Source organism: Cyanidioschyzon merolae, chromosome 4 (assembly GCF_000091205.1).
Source record: "Cyanidioschyzon merolae strain 10D DNA, chromosome 4, complete genome".
Lineage (NCBI taxonomy): Eukaryota > Rhodophyta > Bangiophyceae > Cyanidiales > Cyanidiaceae > Cyanidioschyzon > Cyanidioschyzon merolae.
Window position 1 is genome coordinate 149990 of NC_010130.1, and position 21842 is coordinate 171831.

Genomic DNA, 21842 nt, shown 5'->3' on the forward strand with positions numbered 1-21842 from the left:
TGCCCCCAGCGCTGGTTGGAGCGATCCCCCCGCTCTTCTTTAGCGCCTGTTCCAGGACTGTTGCCAAAAATGTCGACGGCGCACCGCATTTCTACACCGTCCGTTAAGATGGTGGTGGTTGCCGCAGTGCAGCGCTCGGGTACTGCTTTTTTGCGCTACGCAGGCGTGCTAGCCTGGTATCCCAGAAGTAAAACAAAAACGTTCAACGACCATGGAGGGTAAATACGTATACCCACGCGCATGCGCCTCTGCGCCGTTCGTGACCGGTCCCCTGGCATCTATTTCGGTTTCTAACAGTACACTTCGAGCAGCAGAGGTTGCTAGATGAAGTTAGATCGCCTCAGCTCCCCTGGTCTCTCGTATTCAGCATCCCACATCGTCTGCTGCTGGGTGACGGCGCTGGTGTCTCAGTTGACGAGCTCCCTGCGTGCATTGAGGCTGGTGGAGCTCCCCAGCACAAGGAGGCCTCTAATTCGAGCCCTCTGTGGCACTGCAGTAAGGTCATCGTCCCGTAGCGCAAACGCCCTCTCTCGCCTATTTCCCCCTTCTTCTTCGTCGACACTTGCGCTTTTCCCTCGATGGGTGGAGAAAACAGAATTTTTCGTTTTCTTTCCCGGCAGCCGGTGATGACAGCCTTCGAGGATCCCCGACGCCCATCTTTGCTCCTTTCCCTTGGATTCTTACTTTTCTTCAAATGAGCGCACGTCGAACGCATCCGCTCTAAACTGCGAAAACGAATTTGACGACACGCATCTGGGAGTCGGAGCACGATTGATGAGAAAGACTATAAGCACTGAACGATGACTCGCTGCGTCAGCCTAGTCCATGAGGTCCTCCGGCCGAATGCGATCAAGATATCGGGGCTGTAGACCAGACCCGCCGCAGTTGAGACAAACCACAGTGCTTCGCCCCTTGCAGTACGAACATTCCTTTTCATACTGCCCGAAACCGAGCTTGCCGCGGCCCTGGCAGTACCCGCAGGCAACCTGACCGTCCCCACGACATTCCACGCAGGGTTCACGCCGACCCCGGGCCTTCCCGCGCTCACCTTGCACCTCTGTGAACGCGAGCAAACCTATACCCGCAATGGTACCCAATCCGCCGACTATCAGGGCAGTCAGCACCTCATCCGATAGCTCCATAGAAAGCGACGGCCGGCCAGTCTTCGAACTCGGCGAACGAAACGCGACGTGTCGCTGCCGTCGTTCAAGTCGCTCCTGGCGCTCTATCGCCCAGTACTTCCAACCGTGAAAGCAGCAGCCCCGTGGCTTCCTTAACACATTTACCGAACCCACGAACATGAACGAAGCCCTAGTTGAGAAGCGCTCTCGCTTCCAGAGGCGTCTGCTATGCGTCTGCGAACGTTCACAATAGGGCTCGCGGAGAGCGACGCTTATTCGGGCACCGAGCGATGTCGCTGGCATCAGCGCTGCGAAGCGATGCGCATGCCTCGCCATTCAAGTTCTGTCCATATGTATACATTCCAGTATACTATGTACATTCTGCAAGTGTCGCCAGCGCTGGGCATCGCACCAGCGCTGCGAAGCGATGCGCATGCCTCGCCATTCAAGTTCTGTCCATATGTATACATTCCAGCATACGTATGTACATTCTGCAAGTGTCGCTAGCGCTGGGCATCGCACCAGCGCTGCGAAGCGATGCGCATGCCTCGCCATTCAAGTTCTGTCCATATGTATACATTCCAGTATACTATGTACATTCTGCAAGTGTCGCCAGCGCTGGGCATCGCACCAGCGCTGCGAAGCGATGCGCATGCCTCGCCATTCAAGTTCTGTCCATATGTATACATTCCAGTATACCTATGTACATTCTGCAAGTGTCGCTAGCGCTGGACATCGCACCAGCGCTGCGAAGCGATGCGCACATGAAGCATTGGCGTGCGCGGAGCGCGACTAGCGAGCCTCTCGTTCATTCGCTCGTTATCAGGCGGTGGCAGCGGCTATCCGCGTTCATGAGCGCGCAGCGTGCCAGAGCCGTTTCGAGTCTCTGGGCGAGCTTGCGGCCACTGGAAGCGTACTTGGCAGCAGGAGAGTATCAGGGTGGGCCTGTGTTTCAGCGAAGACCGGCTTCGACCGGGATCCGCGGTGGTACCTCTCACAACGCAGAGCACGCGCTGCCTGGGGGTGGCGTGCGCAGCGCCCTTCAGACGACGCCGCCGGTTGCATCGTACACGCGCTGCTTCGGCAGCTCTGTGGAGCGTCCAGCAATGCAGGGAGATACCAGAACAGAGCGAGATACATTCGGCCCGATCCTGGTGCCTGCAGATAGGTACTATGGTGCCCAGACAGCGCGTTCGCTTCGCAACTTTGATATCTGTCGTGACACAGATCGCATGCCACGCCCAATAATCCATGCGTTTGGCGAACTAAAGCGTGCAGCCGCCAAGGCTAATATGGCGCTGGGCGTTCTCGATTCGCGGCTGGGAGAGATGATCGTGCGCGCAGCGGAGGAAGTTGCGACTGGCAAGCTCGATGAGCATTTCCCGCTCGTTGTATGGCAGACAGGCTCGGGTACACAGACCAATATGAACGTGAATGAGGTTATCAGTAATAGAGCAATTGAAATGCTTGGTGGAGAACTTGGATCCAAGTCCCCGGTGCATCCGAATGATCACGTGAATATGAGCCAGAGCAGTAATGACACGTTTCCGAGTGCTATGCATATCGCTGCTGTACTCGAAATAGAACGCAAACTGCTTCCAGGCCTGCGCGATCTCCGAAACGCATTGCAGAACAAGTCCACCGCTTTTGAGGACATCATTAAAATCGGCCGAACGCATCTGCAGGACGCCGTGCCCTTAACGCTGGGCCAAGAGTTCAGTGCCTATGTGCAACAGCTCGAGTTCGGCGAGCAGCGGATGCTGAACGCGCTGGAGCGTCTTCGATATCTGGCCATCGGCGGAACCGCGGTGGGCACTGGGCTGAACTCACGACGAGGGTTTGATGAGCTCGTCTGCCGGGAGCTAAGCGAGCACACTGGAACCGTCTTCCGGCCTGCACCCAACAAATTCGAAGCGCTGGCTGCCCATGATGCCATGGTCGAGACCAGCGGCGCGCTGAATACACTGGCGGTGAGCCTCACGAAGATCGCCAATGACATTCGCTTTCTGGGAAGCGGTCCGCGCTGTGGCCTCGGTGAACTGCAACTCCCCGAAAATGAGCCCGGAAGCAGCATCATGCCGGGGAAGGTCAACCCAACGCAATGCGAAGCCATGACGATGCTCTGCGCCCAGGTCATGGGCAATCATGTCGCAGTGACGATTGGCGGAAGCAATGGGCATTTTCAGTTGAACGTGTACAAGCCGCTCATAGCGTATAACGTGCTCCATTCGACACGCTTGCTCACCGATGGAATGAAATCGTTCGAGTTGCATTGTGTGCATGGCATTGAGGCGAACCGCGAACGCATTGCCTTCCTTGTGGAGCGCTCGCTGATGCTCGTCACTGCCCTAAATCCAGTGATAGGCTACGACAAGGCAGCAGCGATCGCGAAGAAAGCTCATCGTGAAAACTTGTCTTTACGGGAAGCGGCTCTCGCTAGTGGCTACATCACCGCGGAAGCGTTCGACCAAGCAGTAGATCCGCGCCGCATGCTGGCCCCCGCGGAAACGTAACCGAAGAGCTCCATCCTCGGTATTCGTTAGCTAGCGATCGCGGCAGCAACGGACCATGAGGAGACGGGGGCGCACCTGCGAAGCACCAGCACAACAGGAACATGGCTTCCAGGGCAGGATTGCGGTTCCTCCCGATGCGTTGCAGTTTCCGGATGTAGTGCGCAAGAGAATGCTCGGTGTGCGTTACGCTACCTCAACTTGCCTTCCAGCTGGCAACAGCACCGCTGTTTTCGGCCGGTGCAAGGGCGCTACGCCAACAAAAGCATCCTTACCATTGCTGCTGTCTCCGAATCGCTAGACGCGCACAAAATGTCAACAAAGTGCCACGTTGTGCGCGTTGCCTCCTACAGAGTGCAAATGCAGTTGCGCAGCTTCCGTGTCGCGCGTGCATACACCCAGTCCAAACCGTGGTACCGCTACCTTGTCTCTCATGTGAAGTGGCGACTCGCGCTGGTGCGTTCCTGGCACACGTAGAAACAGGGCGCCGTGGTATTCCTGCGGCGTGCTGACTACCCAGAGCTCTGCGGAGTGCTCGGCGTTCGCTAGTAGCTTTCGTAGCCGTGTCTTCATTGTAGCGCATTTGGGGCGAGCATCCCCGACGCAGCAGCCTAGGTTCAGTGCGGCGATCCGGGAGCGATTTGCTTCGCTACACAATTCGCTCTTCGCATCGGTTCCACCAGTTCACTGGAAACAGAGAGAGATTATGGAAACCTGATCGTTTTTCGGGGCACTGGAGACCTGATCGAATGCATGCTCGTGACCGGACAGAAGCGAGCCATTTCAAGTCTTGACCTTGTGTTCGGCTCGCATTCAAGGTGCAGCCTTGGTGATCGCTCCGGCTTGTCGAAGCGGCTATGTGGCGGTCACGCTGGAGACTGACTTGGTTCAGTCCGTGTTTTTGGATGCAATACAGTCTTCAGGTGGAATTCCTGGTACCAGAACGAGCGCGCCGCCTGCCGACGACCTGAAGACACAACGGTAGCGTCGCGTCGTTGAAGGGTCTATGTCAACAAAAGTGCAACAGCTGATGTGGGTTGGCCGGGATTCGTTTGGTGCTTGCGCCAATGCGAACCTCATCGGACGCAAACAGATACCGAACCAGAAAGAAAACAACACTAAACGACACATGATCATACCGCAGCGGAAACGTATGCAAAGCACGACCTACGCGTTTGCGCTAGAGCGGTGGCGGCTGCGGCGGCTGCTTTGAGCAAAACGAACGAGGAAACCGCAAGCCTGACCTTCGCGATCACAACGTAACCAACCGACCCGCATTCCAGAGTGTCGATAGCACCACTCCTATGCATAAGGCAACTGGCGATGGACCCTGTCCATAGCGCAACACTGGTGGAGCTGGCTCAGCCTGCTGGCCCGAGCGCGCTCCCCGTAGAGCGAATGCCCCTACCGCTGCCGCTACGACAGTTGCTGCTGTTGCAGCTCGACTTGTTTTCATCCACCCCTCGGTCTCCAAACACGCTCAAAAACCCATGCTCAGGTGTCGAGGACGGAAACGCTGCAGTGAATACGTTCGATTGCCGCATACCTCGAAGCAGTACGTCGAAAGCTGCCCGCCGGCATCGCGCCGCTGGCTCGACGACTGACCAGGAGCAGGGCCTGCTTCGAGCAGCTGAACCGCTGGCGGCTCTTTCCCGCTGCACCAGTCGTATCAACCAGCTCGAAGGTAATGATAGAGACTCCAACCCATACAACAGAACCGATAGTCACAGGTTCATCTGTTCTTGGAGTCCAGTGCGTGGACGGTGTCGTGCTTGCCTGTGACACGCTTGCCTCATACGGTTCGCTGGCGCGGTTTCAACGCATCACGAGGCTGCACCAGCCGGCGCCTGGTGTCGTTATCGCTGGTGGCGGAGAGTACTCTGACCTGCAACAGTTATTTCGGATCACGGACAATATCTTTCGCCAAGAGTTCTGTCAAGAAGACGGCTATGAGCTGTCGCCGCGCGCTCTCCACAGCTATCTTGCGCGTGTGTTGTACGGAAGACGCTCGCGAATGGACCCGTTGTATAACAGCCTAGCGGTCGCAGGGAAGGGTCGCTTCCTGGGCTGCATCGATCTCTACGGCACCGCCTTTGAGTCGGAAGCGGTGGCGACCGGCATAGGTGCGTTGCTAGCCCTGCCTTTGATCCGGAAACAGTGGCACGCAGCGCTCGCTATGGATGAGGGCGTGCGTTTACTCGAAGAGTGTCTTCGGGTGCTTTACTATCGTGACTGTCGCGCGCTCCGATCGGTGCAAGTTGCTAAGGTGTCGGATAGTGGAGAGGTGCTGATTTCCGAGCCATACGAGCTATCGAACCTGCAGTGGAAGGTTGCGCAAGCTGCTGAAGAGGTCTAGATGTTGTTGGATGCGCGTCTGAGGAACTCGGTTCCGAGCGATGCACCAGGTGCGCAGCGGACGATGCGAGGGAGATGCGAGCCGTCTCGCTGGCTTTAGAGGTCGCAATTTTTAACGAATGTCGAAGATAGCGTAGAGGCGTGGGGTTTCGTGTACCAGGTTGGCTGCATAGGCACTGTGCGCGAGCTGAGCACCGCGGGAGCGAGCGGCACATTTCCGTGTGCTGCTACTGCTGGTCAATGCCTGGAAAGAAAAGTATGTGTAGGGAGAAAATGCATCGATGCCGTGGATTAGTTGTACAGCGTCCAGAGCGAAACGAGGTGATGGAGGTGCCGGAAGCGGGCACAGAACACCTCCGGCAAAAATGCCGGCAGCGGATCCGGAGTTTTCCGGCAAACATCTCCTCCGATACTCATGGATTCAAGTCGAAGATGAGCTGCGCATCGCTCCGGTGTTTTCGGAGTATACCGACTGCCCCGGATGCCGCTTCGCATTCGCGCGTTTCTCCCATCGGTGACACTGTCCCTTCTGCGATTCGTTCATCTTCTGTTGCTGAGTCGCTTTGAATGAACGACTCACCTTCGAGCCATTCAAGCGTGGGTACACGCTCCGGATGAAGCATCTGTACTGCCGTTGCTTTCATGAACAGAACCCTCCTCAGTGCATGATTGTAGAAAAAGTAATTGAATGACCAGATGATTCCCGGTTCATGAAACGGTCCGTCAGTATCGTCTGCCTCGACATATGTATATATTTCGCAATTTGGGAAGGCAATGACTTGTTGGACGGTCGTCCAAAGACGTTCTCGAGTCCCAAGCAGCGACGTCAGTGACTCACAGGACGATTGTCCGAGCGCGCTCGATGCCAGCGACTTGCCAGCGAGACCCCGCTGCGAGCACGGCGCCGACGCAACAACGCGCTCGTGGTCAAGCACTCGTTTCCTCCTATACGGAGCGGATGCGATCGCTAGCGTTCGGGCACTGGTTCCAGACTGAATTTGAGGACCACACCTCCCCGAAGCGTGCTGTCGCCTGCGAGGGATGCGTCCAATGCCAGATGGCCAATGGTCTTTCGCCGACAACGAGGTCGTGTTCCGGGGAAGGCCTCGGCGGAGGCTCTCGTGCTGCTCATCAATGTATCGGTACGCTTCTTGCAGTGCCAAATCAATGTCGTGTTGTACGGCTGTGGGCGGACATGGCTTGAAGCACTCGAGCGCTCTGGAGGCAACTCCCGAAAAGTCATATTCCGGAAACGATGTATTCAGCGCGAGAATGAGGTAGATGAGCACCTTGCGTTGATGAGGGTTCGTTCTTTGCGCACGCGCACCGACACCCTGAGGCGAGACGCACTCGACTTGAGCTTGTTCGCTCAAACGGTTTTCCAGTGAATGCGCTACTTTCTTATCCGAGTTCGTCGCCTTGCAGGAGTACGTTTCCAAGACGCACGTGAGGACGGTGTGACCACCCGGGGGCAGCGGCACTTGGTTCAAGTCCGCATTCAGTGCCGAGACACTCGGCAAGTCCATAAACTTCATGCCCGCACGCTTGGTTTTCTTGACTCGTGCTACCGGAGTCTGTGGGCTTTGTTTTCGACACCAGCGCGCGTCCTAGTCGCACCTCGAGCCGTGCGCTCGCTCACTCAACGTTGATTGGGCGCTTGAAGCTACGAGCAGTGCGCTCAACGGAAAAGCGTCGCGTAACCACGAAACCCGCTGGGCGCTCCCTCTTCCATAGCTCTTTCGAGCGCTTCTGCTACGGTCTTCAACTAGCACAACACGAACCAGGGTTGTCGTGCGCGACACAACCGCAGCAGCAAACGGTTTGAAGCACCTCTGCCGAATAGCGTATGGCGCCACCTGGTGCGGGTAAACCTCGAATCGCTCGTCGCCTGATGCGAGATGCTGCATTTGGGGCGCTGCTGTGATCGTGCATCCTGCAGTGCACCTATAGCGGATATGGTACAGTGCACGATGGTGTATCCGTATTGGAGGATTCGAATTGCTCGTCGCCTGATGCGAGATGCTGCATTTAGGGCGCTGCTGTGATCGTGCATCCTGCAGTGCACCTATAACGGATATGGTGCAGTGCACGATGGTGTATCCGTATTGGAGGATTCGAATTGCTCGTCGCCTGATGCGAGATGCTGCATTTAGGGCGCTGCTGTGATCGTGCATCCTGCAGTGCACCTATAACGGATATGGTGCAGTGCACGATGGTGTATCCGTATTGGAGGATTCGAATCGCTCGTCGCCTGATGCGAGATGCTGCATTTAGGGCGCTGCTGTGATCGTGCATCCTGCAGTGCACCTATAACGGATATGGTGCAGTGCACGATGGTGTATCCGTATTGGAGGATTCGAATTGCTCGTCGCCTGATGCGAGATGCTGCATTTGGGGCGCTGCTGTGATCGTGCATCCTGCAGTGCATCTATAGCGGATATGGTGCAGTGCACGATGGTGTATCCGTATTGGAGGATTCGAATCGTTCGTCGCCTGATGCGAGATGCTGCATTTAGGACACAGGGAAACCTGGAGAGAGCGCCCGATGATCGCTTGCCTGGATGACGATAACAGGCATCAGAGCGTACTCGTGTTCAGGCCCTGGGATGCTGAAGGCGCCTCGGTGCAGTTGACGAGGCCGCCAACTCGCTCAAGACTAATGATTATTGCTGAAGCAGTATGCGACCTGCGGGCTCAAATCATTCACAAGGTCAACTGCATACTACTCACGGATAGCAGCACACAACACCACAGTGTTTGACGAGCACGCCAGGCAATGCTCCACAGAAGCGCTCGAGAACGCATGATCTGCAGCGAACAGATCCTTCGAGTTGACATCGAGGACATGAAACACGAAGTTCTGCGCGCCTCAATGAAAAGCAAGCTTGTCGCCCGAGCGAAAACCTCTGGACGCGTGTCATCGATTCCACCGGTGCACTGTATCGCACACACGGCCACGAGTCGCGCGCTGCCTGGCGTACATACAGGCAGCGTAATGACCGGTGATCGCAGAGCTCCTTGCGGGCAACGCGGCTAACCTCCGCATCATCTAGCGTCGCCGCGCGTATCACCACGGGCACCCGGGATCGTCGCGTAGAGCGCTACTGGAGCACCTGCTCATGCTAAAGCCGGGTGCGTTCTCGAGCGCAATCCAAGCTACAGAGCCGCATCTGCGCGTTTGTCCTGCATATGCGACAACTGGCACCGCACGCCTCGGGTACAGCGTCGTCCAAAATGCTTCTGCCCACGCCACCAATCCCGTGGTGCGTGCTGTAAACTACAAGTGAGGCCTAGTGCAGGCAGCGCGCCATGTACAGCTCTGCGTTTCTTGTTGATCGCGGAAACGTTGATTTCGACCAGAGATCCTCAAGTGGGCCATGAATACCTGCATCACAGAGATTGACTATCGGTATACGATTTGCCTCCGTGTTTCGAGAGCAACGGTAACTTCTTACCTTACAGGGTGTTCTAGATATCCGATCCAGGATCACCATCAACACGTCCACTGAAGGGATCGTCATTCATCTCACAGCATACTCTAGATACCGTACGCAGGATCACCATCAACACGTCCACTGATGGGATCGTCATTCATCTCACAGCATACTCTAGATATCCGATCCAGGATCACCATCAACACGTCCACTGTAGGGATTGTCATTCATCTCACAGCATACTCTAGATACCGTACGCAGGATCACCATCAACACGTCCACTGTAGGGATTGTCATTCATCTCACAGCATACTCTAGATACCGTACGCAGGATCACCATCAACACGTCCACTGATGGGATCGTCATTCATCTCACAGCATACTCTAGATATCCGATCCAGGATCACCATCAACACGTCCACTGTAGGGATTGTCATTCATCTCACAGCATGCTCTAGATACCGTACGCAGGATCACCATCAACACGTCCACTGTAGGGATCGTCATTCATCTCACAGCATGCTCTAGATATCGTACGCAGAATCACCATCAACACGTCCACTGATGGGATCGTATCGAGCCAGCACGCGAGGCGATCGCGCATTCGACGCCACGCGGCTGGGCGGGCGGGCGCCAACGCCAACGCCAGCCGACGACTAGTCTTCTGGTGCACCGGTTGCGCTGTTTAGAAACGCAGGGCGCTCGACGGGCTAGCTCCACACAATGTCCGTAAGACCAGATGACGAGTACGACTATCTTTTTAAGATTGTTCTCATAGGAGATAGCGGGGTGGGAAAGTCCAACCTGCTCTCGCGCTTCACACGGAACGAGTTCAATCTAGAGTCCAAGTCAACGATTGGCGTTGAGTTTGCAACGCGCTCGGTGCAAACCGACGGTAAAGTGATCAAAGCGCAAATCTGGGACACTGCCGGGCAGGAGCGCTATCGAGCAATCACCTCAGCATACTATCGGGGGGCTGTTGGCGCCCTTCTCGTCTATGATATATCGAAGCGGTCGTCGTTTGAAAACGCGGAACGGTGGCTGAAAGAACTGCGAGACCACGCTGACCAGAACATTGTGATTATGCTCGTTGGCAACAAGTCGGACCTGAAGCATCTTCGAGCTGTGACCACGGAGGAGGGTCAGCAGTACGCAGACGCAAGGGGTCTATCGTTTATTGAGACGAGCGCACTGGACGCTTCGCACGTGGAGGAGGCCTTCGTCCGCATCCTCACCGATATTTATCGCCTAGTGCACAAGCGCCATCTGGCCAGCGGTGATCCGACAGTCGCTAAATCCGCCTCGGGTGCTGTCTACCAAGCGGGGCGTGGCGAGACGATCTCCGTCGGTAACTTGTCCCATGATAATCGCTCGTCGAAGCGCAAGTGCTGTAGTTAAGGCGCCCGAGCACACGCACACGCACACATGCACCTGTTGACTGACTCGGTTAGGATCAGCGACGATAATCGCGCGTATTCCTTCGTCGGACTCGGGCGTCAACCTCGGGTAACCGCACGATAAGGCGCAGACGTTTCCGAAAGCGTCATGTTCGCGGGTTCGCGCCATCTGCGAGGATTAGCATTTGCCGGATCGGAGCATTTACAGTGGATAAGAGTACTCAACCTGGTGTCCCGAATGCACGACGGCCGTCCCGAATGCATTCTGCGTGACAAAAAGCAGCATGACCTCGCCGGTGTTGCTATCCCGAATGATCCACGGGTGACCCACGTACGTGGGCTGGAAGCGGCTCTTGCCGGGTTCCAGCCACCCAAACGGTATCTCTTGACCATTGAAATCAATCCAGTTCACTTCGACGACAACACCGGAGTCAGAGAGGTTCTCAAAAAGAATTAAGGTTCGGTCTTCGGTTTCAGAAGAACGGATTCCCTCCCAGTGGGGGCGCAAGTTGGGCGCCGCGGTCAGTCCCTCAGAAAATGGCAACGTTGGCATATTCGTTTCGGGGAAAGGAGCGGGAAGCGAAATGCCGTCTTCTACCCAAAGTTGACGAGCCGGTTCCCGAACCATACGAACGATAGCTTGCTCATTTGATTGTGCTAAAGCGGCGAGTACGCCTTTGTTCTCGACAACGGACCGCGGCGCCAGCAGCCAGTCCCAGGCGAAGGCCACAGTCGTCGTTGCGCTGCGCGAATAAGACCACTGGTTCGGTGCACAGCACCCACAACCGGAGCGACGTCGCCATCGTATTGGAAGCTTTCTCGCACCGCCCGCATTACCAGCGGTGCTAAACCCCAAAACGTGAACAAGCGCACCCGTTCCCATTCAAGCGCACGGAGGTCTTTTCGCGGTTGCAGCTCCCAAGCAAGCTCTGAAAATATGGTTCCGTTCAAAAAAAGATTCCCTGATACTTTACAAGTTTGTATATGTGTTAGAAAGCTGCAAGCGAAGATACCGGTCTCGAGCAACACGATGTTCGAAAGTCGAACGTCGCCACCGGTGTACAGTAGTGGCGACCGGCGCCCTAGACAAGAAGTCGCTAACGGATGTGCAGACATCTCCCAGCCGCTTTGGACCGGCCACCTTCTACTGGTTCCAACTTTTTCTCGTATAGTTCCACTTTGAGAGGTTGTCCGATAAAGTTCTCTCTTGTCGGCTCTGGAGGTCTTTTCTCTAGCACCGTACATTTCCTTATATTGATGGCGGCATTAAAGTCTCGGTTCACAAACTCCATCCGTTTCTTCCATCATTGCTTGTTCTAACCAGCGCAGGTAGTCCACGAACTTTCGTCCTCCTTTCCATTTGCTCCTCCTTCAGCGGTCCGCACTTTGCTATATGTTCAGGGGTCCGTTGGCACTTTTCTTTCTCGACCATCTGAAGTGTACAACCCAGTTCATGGTGTGTATAGGACGTTCGAAACTCATCTATCGGTATCGTAACGAAGCGGCTTGTGCACTCCTTGTACGTTCTTGTTGACGGAGCTGTTGTACTCCCTTTCTTCGACGCCCAGCGTCCTGCCCCATACGCTACCAGGAGCCTCTGACTTCCATCCTCCTTCAAGGCGTTCAACCGGTTGAAAAAATTCGCAACCGCCCGCTGTTTTCCACAATACAAATTCATTCGCAAACGAGCCCACCGGGGCTTGGTATACTCCGCCCACAGTGCATCCCCATGGGCAACACGAACATCCATGAATTTCCGAAAAGGTTCAAAGTCCGCTCCTCGGCTCGTCGCCTCGCTCAAAGCTTCCAGGTGATCCTTCATTTCTGCATTCCACGGACCAATTTTCTTTCTTGCATTCACTATACCGGATTCTCGATAGTATCTCGCTCTGGCGAGCCTCAAAAGACGCATGTCTGTCTGGCGTAAGTTGCAATCAGTACCATCATCCGCACGCTTGGGAGCAGCGATGGTTATGATATTTGTGTTTCTAGGATCCCCGCCAACGACAAAGTCGTTATCCTGCACCTCCTGCATCGTAGGACCCGCCTCCTTCTCATCTTCATCCTTCGTCACGGGTGCAGCCGAGGACGGAACTGAACAATCCGCGTTCAAGCGCCGATTGTGTGCACACAGGGCTACCCCATCGGTTTTGATCATCCCAGTAAATACCTTTTGCTTGCTCACTTTGAGACATTTGAAATCGAAGATGTTCTTCCAGTACGTCTTCCGGTTTTCACCGGAGAACTCCTCCCTGCTAACATCGAACTCCGGACAGATCTCCTTCATGATGCCGTAAAGGATTCTGGAGTCGATAGTCACAAAATGTGACTTGATCTTGCCCAACGGAACCACGTCGAAGCGCTTCCCTACTAGGAAAGCCTTCCGTCTCTCCCACTCTTCATTTTTCCCGTTCAGCTTCATCTCTGCCTTGCGTTCGAGTTCTCGGTCCAGAAACACGAAATAGCACAGAATGAGGCGATCGTATCTTTCCTGATCTTTGCTCAACTCTGATACCTTGTCTGTTGGATTCGGTAGCCCCAGTACCGCACGATGCTCTTGTATAACCGCACGGATCGCAGAAGCTTCATTCGTGGTCTCGTTTGACGCCTTCTTGTCGACAAATTCTACCTCATCTTCACGCTTGCGATCTTTCATGATGCCATTGATAATCGTCCATTTTCCATTGCGAGAGATGCCCGGGTAGAGTGCAAACACGGTGCGTATCATGAAACGTTCGAGGTTCCCTGTCTCATGGTTCTTCAGATTCGTGAGGTACTTCATCGCCCCATAGCTGTAGATATCTCGGTCACCCTTGTTTCGAGTATCTTTGAAGCTGTAAAAGGGATGTCTTTCGTGTAGGGCATGTACTTGCTCATTTTTCCCTCCGTGTTTGCCCTGAACCAAGCATCAGGTGACGAACGAAGGTCTTGTCGAAGATCTCGTCTGGAATCTCGACTGTTTTGATGGCCGCCACGTCGCGATACATCTCCCTCGCCAGATGCATCAGTCCTGACAACGCCTTGACGATACTCTTAGAGTACGAGTCGAAAAGGTTGTGGATGGCCTCTTGAAACATTTGCTTGTAGAGATCCTTGATGTAATTAAGAAGACAGGCTTTCACCACCATCTCGTTGTACAGTCGTCTTTCTTGCCGCCTTCGACGTGGGGCCTTCCCTCTTTCGGTTCTTCTTCTCCTCCTTTTCTTCTGGACACGGCACTGTTTTTTGTTTTTGTTTTCCAGCAGCCGGCGACCCTGGGCCTCCAGGATCGTCGACTCAGTTTTTCATAACTTTCCATTTTTTTGGTTTTTTTGAAAAAAGCACTCTGTGAACGCTTCTCCAATATACTACGAAAAAAACACTTGACTAGACTTGTTTGAGTTTTGAAACATAAATGAACTGAAAAACTATACTTTGCTACGTCCTGAACGGAAATCCGACTTTTCCAGCTGAATAACACGCTACTGATCAAAATCGCGTTTCCCTTCAACAACGGCACCGTGCGCGTCGTGTCTCATGCCTGCCAGATCTCCCAGGTGCGCTCACTATGCGTCGATTCGTTTTCCGATGTCAACACCTTGCCATAGAACATAGAATCCAGATTGCGGGATGGATACTGAAATAAATGAGAGCGCTCATTATTCTTCGCTCCACCTTCAAGTTCCATTACTTATACTTCCTCTGGGATCTACTGGTCGTTTCGTATATTCTATCGTGCACCGAGTGCCTGCCTCGCTGCACCTGCAATAGCGCCCGTATCGTTGGAGCAGCTGCATCACCGAGACAGAAGAGCTTTGCCATACCACTGAGGGCGTCGGATCGAGGAATACTTCTCCTCACACGGACTCGGAGTGCATAATCACTCTGGTAACCAGCATGCTGTGCTTAAAGGCCTACTGCCTGTGGCAGCGCGGAGCGATGTACTAGGAGCCACTGCGACCAGCGCAACGCCCAGAAGCAGCGTACCCGCTCCTAGTCCCAGGATAAACTGCGTTGCGGACGGACTGCTCAGATCGGACCAAAGCACCTGCCACTGGGAGGAGCATGAAGCACGAGGCTAGCTGTCTCGTACGACTCATGGGACCTTCCACCAAGAAGGTAAACCTTCGGCAATATGGAAAGCTTTCCCCTTTTAACGTTTCTCGTAGAGGGGTAACGAAATTGTTATCTCATTACTGCGTGGTCGCTCGTTGCTGTTCTTTTTCCTAGAGCGCAGTCTGTTAGCACACCTGGGAGATCTGGCGGGCGTGAGACACGACTTGCAACTCGCAGTTGAAGCGAAACACGATCCTGATCATTTGTAGACTTGTTACTGTGACTGGCAAGTTGTATTTGCATGAAAGTCGTAGCAAAGTATAGTCTTTCAGTTCTATCATGTCTCAACCACCAAGTAACTGTATTCAAGTGATATTTCGCGGTTTATAGCGGAAGCGTTAATCGTGAACTCGTTTGCAAAAATAAATAAAGTTATGGAAATGAAAGTAGAGGATCCTGGAGGGCCTGTGCCGCCGCGTGCCGAGAAAAATACGGAAAACAGTGCCGTCCATGAGGAACAGGTGAAGACGGTGAAGCAAAAGGGGGCGAACCGACACCAGAACCTGCACGAAAGACGACAGTACGACGAATTGGTAGTGAAAGCCTGTCTTCTTGAACGTAACGCGGATCCCGTGAAGCAAAAGTTCTGAGATGCCATCAGAAACCCTACTGCATCTCACTCCTTGAGTGTTTGTAACGCATCTTCAGCACCAATTCATCTGACGAAGGAGATGTACCATGACGTGACGGACATCAAAAAAGTCGAGGCTCCGGAAGAATTGTCCAACGTGACCTTCCTTCGCCACGAGATGCTTGACACATGGGAAACAACGAGGAGAAATGAGCGAGTGCATGCACTCTACGAAAATTATGCAGAGTGCCGCTCCAACGGCACTCGATATAGGGGTGACTCAAATGTTCACAATTACGTGGCGATGAAGTACCTCTCGAATCTGAAGAACAAAACGACCATGAACCTGAAACGCTTCATGATACGCTCCATCTTTGCGCTCTACCCTGGGCTGTCTCGAAAAAAAAGGATATGGGCCATCATGATTGGCATCACGAACGATCGTCGGGATGCACAGGAGATCGAATTCGTGAACAAGAGGACATCACACAGGAGAAGGAAGACGCTTCTTTGATCCGTGCGGCGATTCATAAGCACCGCGTGGTTTTGGGGCTTGTCAACCCAACAGAAAAGGTTTCAGATATGAAAAAAGATGTTTTTCCCGCATCCTGCGCTAGTTCGTGTTCCTGAAGCGTGAACTCGGACGCAAGGCCGAAAAGGAGCTGAATGGGGGAAAAATGGAGAGTTGTTGGAACGGAAAGCTTTCGTACTGGGGGAACGCTTCAATGTCGTTTCGTTTTGCAACATCTAGTCAATGTTTGTTACATTCGACTTCAGAGTCCTTCATGGCATCATGAGGGAGATCAGTCCAGGGTTCGATGTGAGGAAGATACGGTTCATCGGCGAGAAACCGGGAGACATACCAGAAGAACATCTTCGATTTGAGACATCTCAAAACGAGCAAGAAAAAGTATTAACGGAGATGATCGAAACCGATGGAGTAGCCGTATTCGTACACTATAGTCGCTTGAAGGCAGATCGTCCTGTTCCGTCTTCGCTATCGCACTTGGCGAAACGTGAAGAAAACAAGGATGCGGATCCTGCGACACAGAAAGTGCAGGATAACGACTTTGTCGTTGGCGCGAACCCCGGAAACACGAATATCGTAACCATCGCTGTGCCCAGGCGTGCGGAAGATGGTACTGACGGCAACTTACGCCAGAAAGACATGTGTCTTTTGAGGCTCGCCAGAGCGAGATACTATCGAGAATCCGGTATAGTGAATGCAAGAAAGAAAATTGGTACGTGGAATGCAGAAATGAAGGATCACCTGGAAGCTTTGAGCGAGGCGACGAGCCGAGGAGCGGACTTTGAACCTTTTCGGAAATTCATGGATGTTCGTGTTGCCCATGGGGATGCACTGTGGGCGGAGTATACCAAGCCCCGGTAGGCTCGTTTGCGAATGAATTTGTATTGTGGAAAACAGCGGGCGGTTGCGAATTTTTTCAATCGGTTGAACGCCTTGAAGGAGAATGAAAGTCAAAGGCTGGTAGTGGCATACTGAGCAGGGCGATGGAAGACCCGAAAAGGGTGTACGCCAGCTCCAATGACAAGAGCGTACAAGGAGTGCACGACGTTTCGTTACAATGCCTGTCGATGAGTTTCGAACATCGTATGCACACCATGAACTGGGATGTACACTTCAGAAGGTCGAGATGGAAAAGTGCTAGCGGAGCCCTGAACATATAGCAAAGTGCGGACCGCTGACGGAGGAGCAAATAGAAAGGAGAGCGAAAGTTCGTGGACTACCTGCGCTGGTTAGAACAAGCAATGATGGCAAGAAACGGATGGAGTTTGTGAACCGAGACTTTAATGCCGCCATCAATATAAGGAAATATACCGTGCTGGAGACGAGACCTCCAGAGCCGACAAGAGAGAACTTTATTGGACAACCTCTCAAAGTGGTACTATACGAGAAGAAGTTGGAAGCAGTAGTGGGTGGCCGGTCCAAAAAGACTGCGAGGCGCCTGCACATCAGTTGGCGTCTTCTTGTCTAGGGCGCCGGTCCCCGTTACTGTACACCGGTGGCGACGTTCGACTTTAGAACAGCGTTGATGGCGCCGCTCTGAAAATTCGCGTACCTCCGCGAGGATGCCGCCACCAAACGACTCGCAGCGGTACTTCGAAGAGGGGCCCGTTCTTGCGCACCGCACGGACTGGAAACCCATCGCTGAGCGCTCAACTGCACAGCGCCCTGAGCCAGCACTGCAGGCAACCACAGAAGCGCCGAGCTGGTGGCGACAGGTGACGCGGCGTGGCGCTCGTGTCTTCCTCTTTTACGCGCTTCTTTATCCGTTGCTGGTGCTTTGTGTGGTAGGCGGTATTGTTGGTGGGTTCATCGGCGGTTTTTGGCTTGACTGGCACGCCATTCGACTGGCCGGCAACGCCTGGCTGGCGCTTGTCTCTATTCCGTATGCGACCGGTTTCCTTGCGCTCCTGTGGTTGATGCGAGCGGAGAGCTTCCGTGGGGCTTCCGCGGGCGCACTGAGCTTCGCATCGAACGCGCTTGGGAATGCAGCTAGTCGCTGCACTGCTCGCCTTTTGTTGTCATTGTCAATATCTGGGTCACTGGCGCTCCCCGCGTTTCTCTTCCTGAGCCGGCGGGTGCCGGCAGACGCAGCCCTGATCTGCACCGCAGGCACCGCTGTGATTTGTGCTTCGCTGGCGCTATGGGCGTTCGTTTTGGAGAGTGACTGGCTGGAGCCGCGAACCTGGCTCGAGCCCACAGCCCCATCGAACGTGTGGATACGACCCTCGTACTGGCCTCGACGTGAACATTATATCGACCTGGAAGCAGCGCCTACACGGACTGGCGGATAGCTATTGAGGCTCTGAGCGCCTCCAAGATGCCTTCATTGTTGCGAAGCAGTGGCGCGTACTCGATTCCCGCGCTTCATCGCAGACAGGGCGGCGATGAAGTGTTCGCGCTGCCTACTCTCCAGACGGCCACTGTGACATTCAGGGTGCCTCGGACGTCGGGCAATGCACCACTAGCGGGACACCGACGCAGCGCCTCTACTCGGGAGCTGCTCGCCTCACGTCGATGCATCCCGCACGCAAAACAGTACCGAGTGACAAGTTCGTGTCTCCGTGGCATCCAGGGTACCGCGTGCTTCCGGCACCCGCTGCTGTATTGCGGGATCTATTCACATCACATTCATCACAGACTGGTTGCCGACGCAGTGCAGGCAGTGGTCGAGCAGCATCAGACCTTGTATTTTCCCAGAAACTCGATCGTGAATGGATGTTTACAATGCAGCTCAAAGTCTGATGCTCGGTTGTCTTCGAGTGAGCACATCCTCAACGAATGTGTTTCGCAAGAAGAAACCAGGAGCGAGCAAAGCCATCTCGCATGCCCGGAAGCACGGCATCGCTGCAGACACCACGAGCGCATCTGGGCTCTTCATCGGTGGCGCCCGATCACGCTCGTGCTGCTCTGTCGCGGAGAGTCTTGACCTGACAACCACGACACACCATCTGTCATGAATCCATGTCCCTTATTCAAAGGCATTGGACTCATGTCGGATTCTGGATAGCCTCCGCGAGCGGGTGGTATCGCGCTGTTGCGGGTGAAACCATCCAAGCGCATACCGCTTGTGTCCAAGCGTTCAAAGTGCGTGCGGTGTGTATCGCTCCGCACGAACTCTGAGGCTCGCGGTTTGGTCGTTCGTGATGGACACGACACAAGTCCAGCGCACTGGACTCTTGTCCAGTCCACGCCGTCCAAGGTGCAGCTGATGTCTACGCGCATACGCACGGCACAGAGCGCGGACCCGAAAGCAAGACTCAATCGAATAGGTATCCGCATTGCATCACTTTTTACTACCAGGGTTAGCGTTCAGCGCGCGGACCAAGTCCTCGTCTCTCTCACTAGAGTCGAGCTGCAGTTGCAAGATACCCGCATCCAGGAATACCTTGTTGGAGCTCTTCGCTATTTTCTGCGCGATGTCTCTGGCGGCCTCTATCCGGCGGAGCTCAATAAAGCCCGGATTGCTTTTCATGGCATCGCCGATGAGCTTGGCACTGCGCGCTTCGCCCTGCGCCCGGATGATTGTGGCCTTCTTATCCTGCATGGCTTTTTCAACGAGAAAGCGACCGCGTTCCGCTTCTTGCTGCGCAACCTGCTTTGCCTCAACAGCTGCCGTGTATTCCTTGCCAAACGCTAGATGTGTGATGGATATATCGTCGAGCAGGATGTTAAAGTCCTTGGCACGCTCGATCAGGTTCCGCTGAATCAAACGCGACACCTGTTCTCTCTGCGTGATCAGCTGCGACGCATTAAACTGTGCAACAACTGCTTTTGTCACCTCATTCACGATTGAAGGCAGCACACGCTCGTCATAGTCCAGACCGAGCGTCTGGTAGATGACTGGTAGTTGTCGCGGGTCGGGTCTAGAGAGCACGCGTATCGTGATCTGAACCATCTGCAAGTCCCGGGAACCAGTTAACGTTGAAATAGAGCGTGGTTTCGCCCTAACATCATAGATGATCGGCACATCGATCCAGGGAATCCGAATGTGGGTGCCCTCGGGCACCACTGTGGGTTTCACCCCCACGAGGCGATTAAAAATGACAGCCCGGTGTCCTCCTTCGACTGCGTTCGACGTAGAATGTCTACATGGTTAGTTTGTGTTCATGATCCCAGGATTCTGACGTATCCCCAGTTCGCTTATGCTTACCATTATAGAGCGCGTACTTGTAGAAGGCCGCTGCACCCACCAGCGCCGTAACCCCGAGGCCAACCAGGCGCGTGTTCACAGCGCCACCGCCGCCACCACTTCCGAACCCACCAGACGATAACGGGAACCGCATATCCTACCGGCCGATCCCAAATCGTTCGCACACGCACACACACACACAAAATAGAGTCTCCCAAGGTATCCTAGCAAACACGCAAAAAGTACACGATCGTGCGCGCTCTTCAGTAACAAAACGCTCCAGCCAATAGGGGAGGCAGCGCAGCGCCCTGCGCCATCCGCCGTCAGCCGTCGACGCGATGCGCGCAGCATTGCTGCACTGCCCGGAAAGCGCGGCTTCGTATAGCTGGTGCTCTTCCGGAGACTGGGACGCAGAGCGGCACCTACATCGCAGTCGTATAACAGAAGCAACATCAGCAGAAGCACACGAGGGGAGTACGTTTGATTCGGTATAGCTGGAGGCAGCGTTCAACGACGGTTGCGTACGAGCGACCTGCGTTACGCTAGGGCGCTTTTTCTCGCGTGAACGACCGGAAGCGGTTGGTACCAGGAGTGCCAGCACCGAAGCCTCTTGTGGTGTGACTGCTACCCAGAAAGCGTCCCGCTGGTGGCGGGCTCGGTTCAGCGAGCGCGTGAGTTCGCATCTTCGTGCGTACGACGACAGGCACGTAGAGACGCCAGCGTAACGGGTGTAGTGCGCGCCTCCGCCGGGTAACGCTCTTTACCATAAGGTCGCTGCTTCCAGAAAAGTGTGGTAACATTCGACTGGCGGTTTCACGAACGTGTCATAGTGACAACTGGAACAGCGTACCACCGGTAAGCATGGGTGGTACACCGCGCTACCCGTACCCACGCGACGTCTGGTCGCCAGCTGGCGGCTGGTGGCCGCATCCTCGCGCTTGGCGTAGGAACACTGCAGTGGCAGCGTTCGGCCTCGTTCTTGTTCTGACGCCGATCTTCATCTACTCTGAGCGGATCTCCGAACGGCCTGAGGACGCCGCACGCCAGATCCCTTGGCGGCCGTGGGTCAAGGTGCGGGCAAACTCCATGACGTCAGAAACTGAACCCGGGCAGCACTGAGGGCCTTGCTGCAGCATGCGGCGGTGCGTCGAGAGCATCAGCGCTTGTGGATGGAGCTTGTGCTTCCAAGTCGATCAAGGAGCGGTCACGCAAGCGACGATATAAACCAGAGATTCCGACGCGGTGAGATTCTTCTCTGAACGGAACGGACAGGAAAGAATGGCATTTAAGGGTTCTATGCGGAGCGACGCGGACATCTGACCTGTGTTGCATGCGCGGCGCTCCGTGTATCTGTTTCCATATGAGTGCTGTTATGCGCTGTGGCGAGCAGTGCCAGCGGCAGCGTCTGGTACCAGTATCGCCGCTAACAACGAGCACACTACACTGCACACGCAGTGCAGCCGACAAGCTCCAGGACGGCAGGTACCAGCGACACACTTGGAGCAACGGGCAGGTTGCGCTTGTCCGATCGTATCCGTTGAGATGGATGCGCATGCTTGTTCCCGCTATCGAAAATGCAACGGTTGTGTGTCACTTTCGTGAACCGAGTTCGTCTGCGCCAGTCTTTATCGCGTATCTTGTTGCGCCCGAGAAAGATACCGTAAAAACACGAGAAACACACCAAGGGTCCCGCATCACCAT

General features: G+C 54.6%; 9 protein-coding genes and 1 non-coding gene across 10 annotated transcripts, besides 3 other annotated features; 5 read left to right on the plus strand and 5 right to left on the minus strand.

The window, feature by feature from the left end:
* Positions 1-818: 818 nt before the first annotated feature.
* CYME_CMD057C (hypothetical protein, conserved) lies at positions 819-1301 on the minus strand (the record flags this gene model as incomplete). The annotated part of the gene is made up of 1 exon (XM_005535370.1): positions 819-1301. The coding sequence occupies one exon, from the start codon at positions 1299-1301 to the stop codon at positions 819-821; it is 483 nt and encodes a 160-aa protein (XP_005535427.1).
* Positions 1302-1972: 671 nt separating this feature from the next.
* Positions 1973-3634, plus strand: CYME_CMD058C (fumarate hydratase precursor; the record flags this gene model as incomplete). Its single annotated transcript, XM_005535371.1, has 1 exon — positions 1973-3634. One exon carries the CDS (start codon positions 1973-1975, stop codon positions 3632-3634), a length of 1662 nt encoding a protein of 553 aa, XP_005535428.1.
* Positions 3533-5188, minus strand: CYME_CMD059T. The gene has a single exon (XR_002461230.1). It is a non-coding gene; the product is annotated as a hypothetical transcript (transcript).
* A 130-nt stretch (positions 5189-5318) lies between these two features.
* CYME_CMD060C (20S core proteasome subunit beta 7) lies at positions 5319-5987 on the plus strand (the record flags this gene model as incomplete). The annotated part of the gene is made up of 1 exon (XM_005535372.1): positions 5319-5987. The coding sequence occupies one exon, from the start codon at positions 5319-5321 to the stop codon at positions 5985-5987; it is 669 nt and encodes a 222-aa protein (XP_005535429.1).
* A 412-nt stretch (positions 5988-6399) lies between these two features.
* On the minus strand, positions 6400-7521 carry CYME_CMD061C (hypothetical protein, conserved; the record flags this gene model as incomplete). Its single annotated transcript, XM_005535373.1, has 1 exon — positions 6400-7521. The coding sequence occupies one exon, from the start codon at positions 7519-7521 to the stop codon at positions 6400-6402; it is 1122 nt and encodes a 373-aa protein (XP_005535430.1).
* Positions 7522-10143: 2622 nt separating this feature from the next.
* Positions 10144-10818, plus strand: CYME_CMD062C (small GTP-binding protein of Rab family; the record flags this gene model as incomplete). The annotated part of the gene is made up of 1 exon (XM_005535374.1): positions 10144-10818. The coding sequence occupies one exon, from the start codon at positions 10144-10146 to the stop codon at positions 10816-10818; it is 675 nt and encodes a 224-aa protein (XP_005535431.1).
* A 201-nt stretch (positions 10819-11019) lies between these two features.
* CYME_CMD063C (hypothetical protein) lies at positions 11020-11700 on the minus strand (the record flags this gene model as incomplete). The annotated part of the gene is made up of 1 exon (XM_005535375.1): positions 11020-11700. The coding sequence occupies one exon, from the start codon at positions 11698-11700 to the stop codon at positions 11020-11022; it is 681 nt and encodes a 226-aa protein (XP_005535432.1).
* Positions 11701-11849: 149 nt separating this feature from the next.
* Positions 11850-14873: a sequence feature (repetitive element).
* Positions 14468-17541: a sequence feature (repetitive element).
* Positions 17542-17574: 33 nt separating this feature from the next.
* CYME_CMD066C (hypothetical protein) lies at positions 17575-18303 on the plus strand (the record flags this gene model as incomplete). The annotated part of the gene is made up of 1 exon (XM_005535376.1): positions 17575-18303. One exon carries the CDS (start codon positions 17575-17577, stop codon positions 18301-18303), a length of 729 nt encoding a protein of 242 aa, XP_005535433.1.
* A 992-nt stretch (positions 18304-19295) lies between these two features.
* Positions 19296-20295, minus strand: CYME_CMD067C (probable prohibitin protein; the record flags this gene model as incomplete). The annotated part of the gene is made up of 2 exons (XM_005535377.1): positions 19296-20077; positions 20163-20295. 2 exons carry the CDS (start codon positions 20293-20295, stop codon positions 19296-19298), a joined length of 915 nt encoding a protein of 304 aa, XP_005535434.1.
* A 707-nt stretch (positions 20296-21002) lies between these two features.
* CYME_CMD068C (hypothetical protein) lies at positions 21003-21260 on the plus strand (the record flags this gene model as incomplete). Its single annotated transcript, XM_005535378.1, has 1 exon — positions 21003-21260. One exon carries the CDS (start codon positions 21003-21005, stop codon positions 21258-21260), a length of 258 nt encoding a protein of 85 aa, XP_005535435.1.
* Positions 21261-21424: 164 nt separating this feature from the next.
* Positions 21425-21842: part of a sequence feature (possible transcribed region) that runs on past the window's edge.